The sequence below is a fragment of the Centruroides vittatus genome, unplaced genomic scaffold (genome assembly GCF_030686945.1).
Source record: "Centruroides vittatus isolate TY-2023 unplaced genomic scaffold, ASM3068694v2 contig_971, whole genome shotgun sequence".
Taxonomy (NCBI): domain Eukaryota; kingdom Metazoa; phylum Arthropoda; class Arachnida; order Scorpiones; family Buthidae; genus Centruroides; species Centruroides vittatus.
The window spans coordinates 964,556-979,578 of record NW_027122644.1 but is presented as its reverse complement, the minus strand read 5'-3'; the positions used below and the strand labels follow the sequence as shown (position 1 = coordinate 979,578).

At 29.4% G+C, this 15,023-nt stretch overlaps 1 protein-coding gene across 2 annotated transcripts in view; it reads right to left on the bottom strand.

The window, feature by feature from the left end:
- Nucleotides 1-3,900, bottom strand: part of Fpps (Farnesyl pyrophosphate synthase) — a 52,453-nt gene extending 48,553 nt beyond the window's left edge. The window contains exons 1-3 of one of the 2 annotated variants that reach the window (XM_067282818.1): nucleotides 3,788-3,892; nucleotides 3,550-3,725; nucleotides 1,355-1,505 (exon numbers count right to left, since the gene is read on the bottom strand). In XM_067282818.1, coding sequence (XP_067138919.1) covers nucleotides 1,355-1,505; nucleotides 3,550-3,722 — 324 coding nt within the window. In that variant the 5' untranslated portion in view covers nucleotides 3,723-3,725; nucleotides 3,788-3,892. Of the gene's footprint in view, nucleotides 1-1,354; nucleotides 1,506-3,549 lie in introns of both variants that reach the window. The other variant, XM_067282819.1, reaches the window with a different exon arrangement.
- Between the last annotated feature and the right edge of the window lie 11,123 nt (nucleotides 3,901-15,023).

Genomic DNA, 15,023 nt, shown 5'->3' with positions numbered 1-15,023 from the left:
ATGGACAACCGAATGGAATGACATTGTTTTTTACTGACGAATCCCACTTCTGCGTGCAACACCACGATGGTCGGATTAGAGTCTGGAGACACCGTGGTGAGAGACTGCTGAACTGTTGCCTTATGCATTGCCATACTGTCCTAGACCCAATATTATGGTTTGGGGTGGTATTGGATTCCACTCCTGCACCCCCCTAGTATGATTTGCCAGTACACTGACCAGCCAGCACTATATTTCTGAGGTGTTGGAACTTGTTGTCCTCCCTTACCTTCAGAACTTGCCAATGGCCACATTTCAACAGGATAATGCACGACCACACGTGGCATGATTGCTCAAGACTTCTTCTTTGCCCATCAGATTGCATTGCTGCCTTGGCCTCCTTGTTCTCCCGATCTCTCGCCTATAGAAAACGTCTGGTCGATGATTGCAGAACAACTGACCCAGAATACACCACCCGCTGCTATACCAGATCAACTTTGGCAATATGTGAAAGCAGCATGGAATGCTATCCCCAACAACATATCCAAAGCCTCTTTGACTCAATGTCGAGGCGTGTAGCAGCAGTTATAGCCAGCAATGGAGGCAACACTCTATACTGATTCTATCATCTTCCTTGCTTCACAAGAGACTGTATTTTCAATCATTTGATCTTTGTACAATGTGTTATCTCTCAAATAAATTTGGCTGTGATATCTCTGGTCCTTCTTGGTGTTGCATTTTGGATGGCCAGCAGTGTACATTACAGACATAGCTAGAAGACATGGTTTTAACAAAATTCGCATTTCCTACTTTAGCCAAGCATTTTATAAAGAACAGGCCACACAATGTAAGCCTTACAAACAATAGGAATCAGACACAACAAGATACAAATAACAGGTGAATTGCAGTATATTTCCACCCCAGCCTGATTATTAAGACAAAAAAATTCTAGAAAAAGATTGCAATATATAATGTATTTATGCAATATACTGCTTATTTACAAAACTGAATCTGTTAAAAGAATGAGATCATGTTTGCTTATTTTTATATTATCTTAATTTATCAAATAATATATTTAAAAAATTAAAATAGTTAAAGTAAAAGTCAACATTAAACTGAACCAAAGTTAAAATTTATTTTACAAGCAAATTCTACAGCAAATTCTGTTCTATCTTATAGAAATTAGCAATTTCTATAAGATAACAAAAAGTTGTTTATTTTTCTCACAGAGTTATTATAGCTTAAAACTGATGAATATTCTAATGATTTTTCTCCTAACTTAATATTTTCTATGTATAAACTTACAAATAAGAAAACACTTTTTCTACATTATCTTACATAGAAATATTTTATATATAAAACTTATCAAGTTTACCTCTTTGAATCTGAAAAAAACATCTTTTATTCTTTCATCTTGTACATCATCTTCATTAATAAGATTTTCTACAATTAAGGCAAATGTTGCATCAAATTCTTCCATTTCTCTTTGATATAATTTTAAATTTTTTTCTTTAAGATATTCTTTTCTATAAGAAAACATAATAAAATTTTAATGAATATACTGATATAAAACATATAAGATTGAAATAAGACAATAAAAAAATATATTAATATTATATTAACTTAATGTTCCCAAATTAATGTTGTTTTCAATAATAAAATAGCTGTATTCAATAATTGTGAGTTCACTGCTTGGAACTACTCATACGAGGACTAATATAGTTACTGTTTCAGATGCATTTTATTATAATTTTTCTGTCAGATATGCATTTCGGGTGCAGCTCTCATCAGTCTGACCTGTGTATAATTCAACATTTTGTGTATATTTATATCCAGCAGTATTACAAGTTCCAATCCTGTGAGTTTAAAAGTATGTTATATTATAAAAATAAAAGATTTTTTGGTATAAGTTGATTATGCATATTATACGAAAGTTGGAGATACATCACAAGTGCATCTTAACTATATTACTTTAGGAAGAAAAATTAGTAATAAATGCATTGAAACAGTAACCATCTTAGTCATTGTATGATTAATTCCAAACAATGTACTCACAATTAGTAAATACAACTACTTTATTACTGAAAACAATATATTTTGTCATAATATATATATATATGAAAATATTTGCTATACTATATATAGAAATTTCATCGAATCATTCATAGTAATGAATACAGGGCTGTAGGAATGGAAAAAATTGTCCGACCCAGTGATGCATTATAGACTCACGGGGCCCCAACCAAATTTGAATTAGGACCTCGTGTACAGTATTGACTTCAAACATTTTTGTTCAGGGAATTTTGGGGGAATCCCCATGTCCTCATTCATTTTTTAATGCAACCTCTGCACTGTGCCAATGCATCCTGCACCTACACCACATTGGCAATCTAGGGTCTCCAGATATGGTCCAAATTTAAATTTCAATATTCTTAGTATGGTAACAAGTTTATAAAAGATTGGTTTGAGGTCCTAAGCAATAGCCCTTTTTGCCCATAGAATGACATACCACTGGTCTGATCAAAAAAAGTTGTCATGTTAAGAAAAAAGCAATTTCTATGACATTGTTTTCTCCTTTCCCACTATGGAAAAGTCTACTAGTTTGGTCTGATAGTATTATATGCTAGTGGATGATTTGAAATTAAAATCGAACAAGTATCCCTCATACAACATGGTACTTCTACAACATGATATCTCAGTACTCAAACAATTTGATATTTGAACACAAATTCTAGAAAAAAGTTTCTCGGTATGTGACCGAACAAACACAACCCATTAGAACAAATTTTCGATTAAAAATATATTTTTACTTTGTCGTCCACGAAATTTTTTATCATAAAAATAAAAAAATATGAAAATTTGCTGATACTTCTGATCAAGAACAACAAAAAAGCTCAGAAAATAATGATACTTTATAAAAAGAAAATGCCCTCATTTAACTAAAATGAATATTAATACATCATACAGTACTTTTAATTGTGATTGTTAATTAATTATTGATAGGAAATAAATTATCGATTGCTTTAATAAACATATTTCTCTTAGTAACAAAAAAAAGAATAGTATATTTTTGCTAACTTCTGGAACGTAACTCTACGTTTTGCATTAGTCCTTTGTTTTGTATAACATGATACTTTTTCGGAGCATAACTATTGCGTTAGACGAAGGATACCCGTATTTGTAACATTTGCAGCAAAAAGTATGGCCTTGGAATAATAACCAAATAATTTAAATTTGAAAATTATACTCTTCACAGCACAATAATGTATAACTTTATTCTACATTTTTACGTGATGGACTTTTTAAAATTTATTTAGACTATTTAAATTATTTAAGTTTTATAAATCTAGAATTATCAAGCTTAACTTTCTTCTTTATGATCATAAAAGTATTCAATCTTTATGTAAAGTCGCAGTAATTTTATTTAGAATAACCAACAATAACATTGATTATCCTGATAGCAATTTTATAATTTTTTATTCATTTATTATTAAATGAATGACGTTGAATATTACCATTTATTTTATATACAAGTGTATTATTTAAATAATTTAAAAAATATCCTCCAACCTGTCAAGTCCAATGGTGAATGCTTGAGCTGTGGATTTTGCTCTATAAGAATCTGTAGCATTAAAAGTCCAGACTTTCTTGTTACATCTTATCCAGCTTCTTGATTTTGAACACAAAGTACGGTTGACAAGACGGCCAAAATTCATCATGGAAATTCCTGATGCCAACATCATTTCCTGTTATCGTCGTATGATTATGTTTTAAACACATCTACATAACAAGATATAAAAATTGTTACCAAAATCGGTGAAACTTCTACTTGTGACGAATAATTCACAAATTAACTAAAGATGCATTAATTTAAAATCGCTTTAATATGTATACTAATAGCCCACATGACACGACACCACGTGCACGTGTCAATATCAAAATAAAACATTTTAAAAAATAAATAAATAAATAAAATTCAGACTTAAAACTTCACAACTATATTTTATTAATATCATAAAAATTACATATTAAATAAACATTATAAATATGTGAACATTCTTTACGTATTATATAATAAAACAAAAATGTTGAAATTAAATATTACATTTTTATATCAAATTGAATATATATAAATATAATAGCGTTAAACATAATTAATAAAATAATTTTTTCAATTAAAATTTCGACATATTATAAAATGTAATTTTTTTTTTTTAAACTAAACAATGAACACACTTCATTAATGTGTTTTGCTTCATATTCACGCTAGATGTCGTTCATTCATTCAGATTCAGACAAATGGCTGACTGAACGTACGAAGTGAAATGTGGATATGTTTATTCTTTTAATTAATTTAGTTAATTAATGTTTATTTACAAGTTTAATATCGTTTAAATTATTATAAAAGTTTATTTTTACGTAAATACACCCATTTAAATACCCATATTTTTAAATATTTAAAATTACATTTCAGGTAAGAATCGTCGTTAATAATTATAATCATGCTGGATAAATACGTCTTTTTCATTCGTGTTAAGCGGCTTGAATTTCGTAATGCTAATATAATTGTACATTTGTGTCCAACGAGACAAAGGTTATCAAGAAGAAAAGGGTTGAAATCGACATTATTTATTCAAATAAAACAAGGAAAACAGTTTATTTTCTAGTAATATATATATATATATATATATATTATGTCATTTTATTTAAATATGAGAATAATTATATACTAATTTATTGTAGAAAAATGTCTAATTAGGTTATAAAGATAAACTTTTGCTTTATAATCTAAAAAGCCTTTTAGGTAATTTGTTTGTGTATTTACATATATACAAAGTGGAAATATATACAAATATATTTCTATTAAACTACCAAACAAAAGGCAGTTTAATTGTTTTTCCGTTTTCTTATTTGGATATTTAAACTTCTGACTAAATTCAATATGTACGGTACGTATCGTCGGAGAATAGGTTTTTGTATTGATACTTGTTACATTATATCTAATGATATAACTTTCATATTTTTTGACAGTAGTAATCATTGATAAAAATTTTGCTTATCGACAATATCTTGGAGAAGAAAAAATTTTAATTATCATCTATGCTGAATTGTATATAATTTACATGTAGATAGCGTAGAGTTGTTTTCTTAAAATTAAAATAATTATCTTGTTTACAGTCTAATTTTAAAAATTAAAAAAAAAATCACAAAAAATAATTATCATTAAGGATGTAATGAATAATGAAAAAAAGTTACTGATAAAGCGTATTGAGAAAGATGAAGTAAAATGAAGAAATTTCCGTTGAATTTGAGAAAAGTGAATCATTAAAAAAGGCTAGAGTCCAATCTACATCCTGTTAATTTTACATAGAAATATTTATTTTTAAATAAATTCAATATTAATTAATATTAATAAGTTTTAAAATTCATATTTTTTATAAATGATGCTACTTTAATCAAGCAAATTCTTTTGAAGTAAGAAAAAAAATTATTTCCACATTTAATCCCTTTTGTTGATTTATATAATCTCTTAATCTACTTAATTTCAGTAATTTTTTTTTTTTTTTTTGAATAATTTTGTTTGTCTTTATTCCTAATATTTATATTATAATTTTGAAATAATGGTTTGAAAAATTTTCTTTGTGTTTCTAAATATATATGACCTGAAATGATAATTATTTCAACTAGTCTTCTAAGTAGCTTTCTTAAAAGTAATTTGATTATGTTAAATATAAAATTACATGACTTTTGACAGATAGCTTTTTTTCATCTGCTTAATTTTTTTAAGATGAATGCTAGTAAATTCATATTTTGATATAATTATATTGATAAACTATATATATAATGCAAAAACATTAATTCATTAATTGATATTATTTTTTAGAAATACATTTAGTAAAATTTTACCGCTTGATATCGATATACAATAATTTAATAAAAATTTTATATGAATTTATGAAGTATTTTTAAAGGAAAAAATAAGACAGTTAAATATAATTATTAAATTAATGCTATAATTATTGAAAAATAATAATAATGGAAACTTTTGAAGTCTTAAATTTCACTCAACAAGTACAATGTTGTCATTGTCATTTTTTTATACTTGTTTAAGTCATTCTGACAATAGTAGATCACATATCAAGGGAAATGAATGTAATGAAATTTATGTTGGGTGTGGTTTAGAATGATATGTGAAAATGCATTTTCTATTTTACATCATGTATGAAGAATGAAATAATAGTATTTCAAGATCAAATTTACTGTCAATTCTTTTACATTTTATTTTGTTTGCCATATTAGTTTATTAAAGAAAAAGCACCGAAGCATCTTGCACCGAAAAAAAGGTATCTCTGTCAATATTATCATTTTATCATTAACCTGCTTATATTCAATATTATATAATTATCATAGTTTTATAAATATGGGTATTACATAAGATTTTAAATAGGATAAATGATGTTTTGCCCTTAAAATCATTTGTAATTATTTTGGCTACATGAATAGCACAGGTTATTCTGTTCATTACAAATCTACTAAACACAGTTTTGTTGTCATTAATTTATCTAATTTCCTATTACAGTCCTTGTGCAATGAAAGGATGTGACTTTTCCCATTGTTTGTTATAATCTGATAAAATTAATTTAAAAATTGTTAATTTGTTGTATTCAAAACACAATTTGATATAATCTTGCATATGAAAAAATTAAATAATTTCAATTATTAAGCTATATTTTATTTATTGCAGATAAAAACAAACAAAAATGAACAACAAACAGGTAATTTCTAAGAATCTTTAGAAATTAATAGTTTATATTTAGAATCAAAAATATATTATTTTTAAAAACTTGTATCATTTTATTTATTTGTTTATTTTCAATTAAAACTTGTTTGTATGTTTTTTTTTATTGATGAATTTTAATAAATCTGTACAGTTAGTAATGCAAAAACTAATAGTTAATTAAGAGTAATTTTAAAATTATAATAAATTAATAAACATTATAATTATCATAATGATAATTAAAAATGATATAAACTGATTTATATAAATTTAAAATTTTTAAACATCTATTAGATTACAAATTTAATAAGAAGTTTTATAAAAATGAATATATTTTCGTAAATTACATTTTATAAACATTTAAGGCAATATTGTTAATTTTTCATTTTTCATTTATTTGTTTTTTGATAAAATTTAAAAAGAAACCTATGTTATACATATATATATCTAAAGCTATAGGAAAGTATGTAATTTCATAACTTCAGTTAGCCAAAAACAGTTAATTTTTGGTTTCCTTCAAAAATTTCTTTTATTCACAGTACTAAATTTTAGTATTTTAAGTAGAAGTATTGACTTTCTCAAGTAGTTTATAAAAGAAAATGAATATTACTTTATTTTTTAAAATTTAACAGATGTCTGCAATTCTTCATCAGAGAAAACTTGTCGAACAACTTCAAAGAGAAGCTTCCGTAAAAAGAATTAATGTGTCAATTGCAATTGAAGATCTTAAGGTGATCTTATATTACTGTTTTTACAATTTAAGGTCATGAAATATCTATTTAACGTTTTGCTAATTTTATTTCACTTTTTACAGAAATATACCCAAGAACATCAAAACAGTGATTGTTTGTTAGTGGGCTTCCACACTCAAAAAGCCAACCCTTTCAGAGAAAAGAGTTCTTGTATTTTGTTTTGATAGTAATAGGAAATAATGCATACATACAAATATACATTCATTTCCATTCCCTCTATGCAGAAATACTAATTTAAGATACTTAGAAACATTCTGTTAGATATGGACATTAGATATAAAAAAGAATATCATTTGATTAAAATTGAACATGTAACAATATATTATTAACATTCAATATTGAAAGTCAGAAGTAATAAAATGCACTTATAAATTTTTGCAACTTTCATAAATGTGGCATGACTTGTGAAAAAAAAAAATGAAAAACAAAAAAATATATTTTATTAAGAGTTTTACACAACATTTGTATAATGCTTTTAATAGAAAGTTTGTGTTGTACACTTTATAAATATGAAACAAACTCATAGTAAATAGACATATTGTAATATTATTATTGAGAAATTGTATATTATTAGATGCTAGATATATTGTTTGAGCATTTATACAACCAAGGAAAACATATCAGTAGAAAGTTTTGCTTTTAAATTATTTAAGATTTCTACTAGTCCTGTTATTGCCAAATAACTGTTAAAATGTTAAGATATCTCATTTTCTACAGTACGGGTACTTGTATCTCAAACCTTACTGTACACGCTAATTGCACTTACAATGCATCTATTATCCACAAGTGCACTTGCTTTTATTAAAAAAAAATGCACATTTTTAATTGAAAATAAAAATTAATATAATATTAAATAAGATAGATGCCTATTATATTTTTATTATAATGAGGTTAAAGAATATGCATGAATTGCAAATATGTAAAACTTTGTTTTATATCACTATGTATTGATAATAAATTGGGACAAAAGAATAAAGAATTATCCCAACCAAAGAAAAGTTTTAATAATAATTTTAATTTCCATATTTTTATTCTTGTAAAAAGAAATGTAAGTAATTGAAATTCATGTGCAGACAACTTGGTATTAGATGAAATTCTTAAAATTGTGAAAATGTTATGGGCTAAATATTATAATAGTATTTAATCTTATATATTATTGTTTAATATATTCATTATTTAACACACTTAATTTTTGATATTGTATATAGAATTAGAAATATGAAATTTAGATACATATTTTCTTTTTGTTTATAATTAATAATAGATATAGCAGTTATGTTTTACTATTCATCCTAGTCCAAGTAGCATTATCTAAGAGTAGAAATATTTTAAATAAAATCAATAATCAGATTTAATGTTTAATAAATTTGACTTTTATAAGCGATTTTATGATTACTTTTACAATTATTAACATTTGCATTTGATGTAAAAAACGAATACATTGCATTAATTTTGAATGTTTTCAAAATTGTTCATTTATAAATAACAATTATAAGTGAAATGTTGAAAATAATTGAATATGTGGAAGGTGTTTTGTTACAAAACCAAAGTTTCAAGTGAATTGATTGTGCTTTTATTATTTTATTAAATTATTTTTGTGTAAATATATCCATGAAATAGCATGTCACAGAATATTAGTGTCATTTAATTTGAGATCTTTGATGGGGGTATGTGAAAGACAAAAACATTACACCTTCATCTGTCCACCATAATCAGTTTTTTAATAATTAACATGATGTCTTATCCACTTGTCTTCAATTTAGAAAGATAACCTGTTCTATCTTACATTTATGTTGAAAGATTAAAATATTTCAGGGAATATAATAATCAAAATAGATGATCTATAATTCTATTGATCATTTTAGTTAAACTTTCAAGTTTCAAAGTTAAAGGTTAAGGATGACTAAGTTAAGGCATCATCACACCATTCTGGGATCTGGATTGAATCTGAGCTGTCAAAAAACACCAGTAATTTTTAATGGACAGTCTGACTCCATCCCTAATTACATAGCTGTGGATTTGGCCAGATCCACAATGCAGACATCCAGGTGAAAGAGACCTTTGTGGTGGCTATTGGGCAGAAAGTATTACTAAAAAGATTTTACGAAGTTGCAATTTTGATATACCTGTAATGGGCTTGCTAAAAGAGGCCCTCTTAGTGCTTATGGGGCAGAGAGAGTTAAAAAAAAATTTAAAAAGAATAAATATACACAAGCTATCATGCCAAATTTCGTTTCTTACAGACGCCAACACATACATACACGGAACATTTTTTCCATTTTGGGAGGAAGCTGCTTCGGGTTCAGGTGGTCTCAAAACGTGGAAATTTACAAAAAACTTAGGGCCAAACTTGACACGATTTCTATGCTTTCCGTTGTTATGTATACATAACAGCCGGAAAAGTAAAATTAAGAATGTTTAGAAATATATTTATCTGCCATCTTGACTCATATCATCTTTGTTAACGGTTAAAATTCTTACTTTCCTTTGCACACTTTCATACGAGTTAGAATCTTCTAGGTTGTTGCCTTTACACAACACAAATGGCACGCGCCCTTGACTAAAAGGAAAATGGCGGACGATTTTCAACATAGTGTGGCTATAGCCACTCTGTAGTATATTTTAGCTCGATTTCACGCATATACGCAGTAATCACTCTCCTTCAGCAGTCTAAGCCATCTAGCTAGGCAGCTAGGTTAATCGCTAATTAGTGGTACGAATGAGAGACTAGGAAGTCTTTTTAAGCATCAAAAGTAATAAATTTTAGCAATACAAATAAAACATTTTAAAATCAGTTATAAATTCAGCATCATTTCGTAAAAAAAAGCAACAAAAGTCTTTACTGACATATTTTTACTTCTAAATTTAAAAATAAGCAGATTTACTATTCAATAAGTATTATGGTACTGTACAGTACATAGGAATAAAATACTATTTAGCATCTTTTTAAATTACTTTGGTTAAAAAGCTTTCTTTAGTATATTTATAAAACACGAAACAATTTAATTATTTTTATCTTCAGAAATGTAAAAAAAAAAAAAAAAAAAAACTAAACGAACCCTAAATCTAGCGTCAAAAACTCCAACTTGGCAATATAGGTTTTGTTGCATTTTTTTACGATGCCCAGTGATCAGCTGTTGCAATTTCAACATTGTACAGTACCCCATGGTGCAGGTGGAAAATTAATTCCTCTTTTGGAACTGAAACTGTTAGAACCATTCCAATGGAATCGTTCCTCGGAATTGCCAGTCCAGCGAAACGCTGGACTAGGCAATTCCGAGGAACCTACCTAACCTGTGCTCCGCAGGCAGACTTAAATTAATAAAGATTAAAACTTTGTCCTATGATGATTCGTTTAATTTTTTTATGTTATAAATGGCACTTTATGTCTCAAATGTTAGTAATACCCACATATGATTTTAAAAATAGGCCTACATCTTACAAGGAGAACGTCACTACATACAAGTCATTTAGTACTTAGCACGTGTTTAACTATCAAATAAATTAGTACTATTTACCTACTTAAGAGGATATATCTATTTGGACAATATTTCTATTCTTTTTCATAAGAAAGTAAAAAACGAACTATTTAATAAGCGGAGTAAAAGTGTAAAGCTGATTAGCAGTGTCCTCATCGCGTTACAACGAAACGTTCTGATATTCTTGAGCCGTGCAATTGCTAGCGAACATTACGTTTTTTCTTTGTCTCACCAAATCGCTTTGCCTTATTTCAATTAATATATTTTGAGTAACAAATATATGTAAAATAAAACTCTACCAACTTTGAATTTCAACGCTGAATCTATTTCAATTAAAAAATGTGGCTTTTTAAATTCTGTATTGTTTACTCACTTATGCAAATTAACATTTTTCTTTAAAAGTCACGAATTTTAATACTTGATTTCAGTTTTCACCGCCAACCTATGATTAAAGGTAGTAAAGAAAAGTAATTGTCCACCTTCAAAAAAGTAAATAGAACATAATCTATGCGTAAAACAAAACGAATTTTCTTCTAGACACAAAAAACACATTATTAAAAGCTCTCATAACTGCGGCAAGTTAAACGGATTTAATCCATTTGGCGTGTTAAGTGAATTTTCCAATTTATTTCATTCCAGATTTGGAAATATTCTTAGACTAATGTGGTTTTCGCTATTAAATGACATAGCAAAAAACATTAACAAAAAAGAGAGAGAAGTACTTTTTCGACTATTTGCAATCTCCAAAAAATTTTGCTACACATTGTTACACTGTTTACTATCTCATCAATATGGCAGATTACATAGTTGAAAATGTTTTTGCGTTTGCAGAACCAACGGTAAATTCAATCCTGAAGTCCAAGCTAGTGTTGATTCTTTTCTTCCACGCAGTACTTCCGAAAAATTCTCCACTTTCCTAAAAATCATTTCATCTAGACGTAATTGTTTCCAATGTTAAAAAAAGGTTTTCTTTATATTGTTGACTCGTGGAATGAGCATACTAATCCTGAAATGCACAATAAGTACTGTACTTCGCTGTAGCAAACGGGTACACCTCATTCCTGAAAAATGCAAATTTCCAGACAGAACAGACAAATTTGTTCATTCTAATTTTTAATAAAGTTACTCAAAAAGTATATTTATAAGTTGATGTTCGATTAATCTAGTCTGGGTTATGCATTATGTCAACTTTGACTCCGAGTGGCCGGATGGCCGAGCGGTCAAGGTAGCAGCCTACCGCTCTGGAGAACCCGGTCCCCAGGAATTTTTCGGGGGGTGGTCCGTTCGGATATGTCGGGCCCCGTACCTCACCACTCGGTTGCCCCATTGTGGGCCTGGCCGAACCCATAATGGGCCTTCTAATAGAGGCCCTCTTAGTGCCCACAAGGCGAAAAGAGTTAAAAAAAAAAAAAAAAAACTTTGACTTCGTGATGTCATCTTTACGCCAATCCGCGAGATGGCAATTTACTTTTGCTGTCCATTGTCTAATCATAATAAAATTTATTCAGTTACGAAATCTTTGATAATTCTCCGGAAGCTTTGACTAGTCAGTACATGAAATAGTTTTGTTTGCTTATTTAAATACTGTGTGGTTTCGACGAGCCGGATGAACATATTCTGTCGGAAATACTTTGCGGACCATAAAGAATTAGAGTTGACACTACTACAGATCCCGAAGCCCCGGTCGGCAATTTCCAGAAACGGCCTATTTCCATGTTGGATGAGTAAAATGGAACGAATGCAAATCAGTGCACGTTATTGAACTATCAACGCTCATCGTTTACCTTTCTTTACAATAGTGCACATTTGCCGAATTAATTTGATTGTGGATCGATAATAACGAGTTCAGATAATAAGCAATTTCCAAGTCAAAGCAAACGCAATATTCACAGTGTACTTATAAATTCCTCGTAAATATTAAGTATAGATTCGAAAAAGTAAATTAATATGACAATGGTGGCTAGTTGGCCGAGTAGTTAAGACAATGATTTTCAATCGTAATACCGCGAAATAGTAATAAAAAACGGCATAACGCTTTTTAAGTGTGTTATTAAAACTAATTTTAATTACACGTGAATATACAATAAGTACGAGATCTTCGCTCTTCTCATTGTTCCCAATATACACTATATTCGACGGCCGGATGGCCGAGCGGTCAAGGTGGCAGCCTACCGCTCTGGGGGACCCGGGATCGAATCCGAACGGGTCGAATAATCCCCAGGAATTTTTCGGGGAGTGGTCCGTTCGGATATGTCGGGCCCCGTCCCTCACCACCCGGTCGCCCCATTGTGGGCCTGGCCGAACCCATAATGGGCCTTCTAAAAGAGGCTTTCTTAGTGCCCACAGGGCGGAAAGAGTTAAAAAAAATATATATATACACTATAACAAAATTTGGTGACTTCAATTCTCGGTGCTGTAGTTTTTTTTCTCTTCTTTCGTGACGGAAAAAAAAGCATCTTGACAATTTTAAGCAAGTGTACATATTACATAAGATTCAACACCTTTATTATTAGCATTATTGAAAATACTGTATACAATTTAATTTTATATTAATTTATAATACGTATGAAAGTATATCAAGTAGGGATGCCACAAGAAACAAAAATCAAGATCCAGGTGCCATTTAGAAAAAGTTGAAAGAGAAAACTACACCGAGTTAAAGATATCAGCCTCAGTGGCGTAGCTACGATTCTCCGGACCCGGTGCGGAACCAGATTTGTGGGTCCCCGAAAAAAATTTTCGGGTCTTTTTTTCTTATGATTTTGGGGCCCCCATGGGACTATCGCTTTCCAGGGGCCCGGTGCGGACCGCACCTACTGCACCCCTCTAGCTACGCCACTGATCAGCCTACTGTTCTAGAGATCCAAGAACGAATGAAATCATCTAGGAATTATTCGAGGGATGCATATTTACATCCCGTATATTGCTATGACACAAGTTAGTAAAATGATCCAATGGAAATAAACATAACGAAAAAAAAAATCTATTAATTAAACTTAAAGATTTCTTCGTCAATCTGAATAAATGTGTCCACTTTGAGTAACAAATTCCGAACACAATGTGAAAAACCTTGTAAAAAGTGATGAGTAAAAGCAAGCCTAATCTTTCCTAGGATCCAGGAACGAATCATTCCTTCGGACGGGTCGAAAAACACCAGGAGTTTTTCGCGGACGGTCACATGTCGAAATTCGTCCCTCAACATCCTGCCGCTACTGTGGACATTCTTTTAACAAAGTAGAAAGTTACTCTTAAAATTTGACTTTATCATCATCTAGTACGGCAGACATTTGCGTCCTTAGTATTACTGTACTTACAAAATTTATTCAAACGAGTCTCGAATAGTCGGCAACTTTTGTCACGCTACATTTGTGTACAAATCAAGACATCTGAAGCGTACGATGTTAAGTATAAACATGTTTTTCGATTGGCACAAACATGTGAAGAAAATGATCGTATGATGAAAGAAGAAGAAGTTTGCGCACTTCGCGAAATAATGAATCGAAAGGGATAGATAGGTCTTCAGCTAAAACATTGAAGCTAATATTGTTCAAGTATTGGACTCGAAGAAATAGTGAAAAAAACTGACTAAAACTTTTTTTCGTTTGCCCAAATTTAAAGAAAATCTAACAAAACACATGAACGCTAACAAAATAATTTCGTTTCAAAAGTTCGATTAGATGGATGATTCGTAAGTTTTAAACTAGTGTAACATGTTTGCGATACTTCGTACATGAATCAGACCAACAGGCAAGCGAACGACCTAGTTGAGAAATTCAGTATCATGATGAGAGATTTGTTTTGCTTCTTTTTTAACAGAAATCTCGTGATACTAAATTCTATTTTATGCAAAAAACGATAAAGTTATTCCAAGAGGCCATAATGGGTAAGTTTTCGTGATAATCGATTTTTGAAGCACATTCGTCACAACTGTCGCAATTTGAGGTTGTGAGTGCCATAAGTACCCCTGTTATTATTCCGTTGTACCCCATTATGTGTCAGAGATACTAGAACGATAACGGATAGTTGTGGCATTTT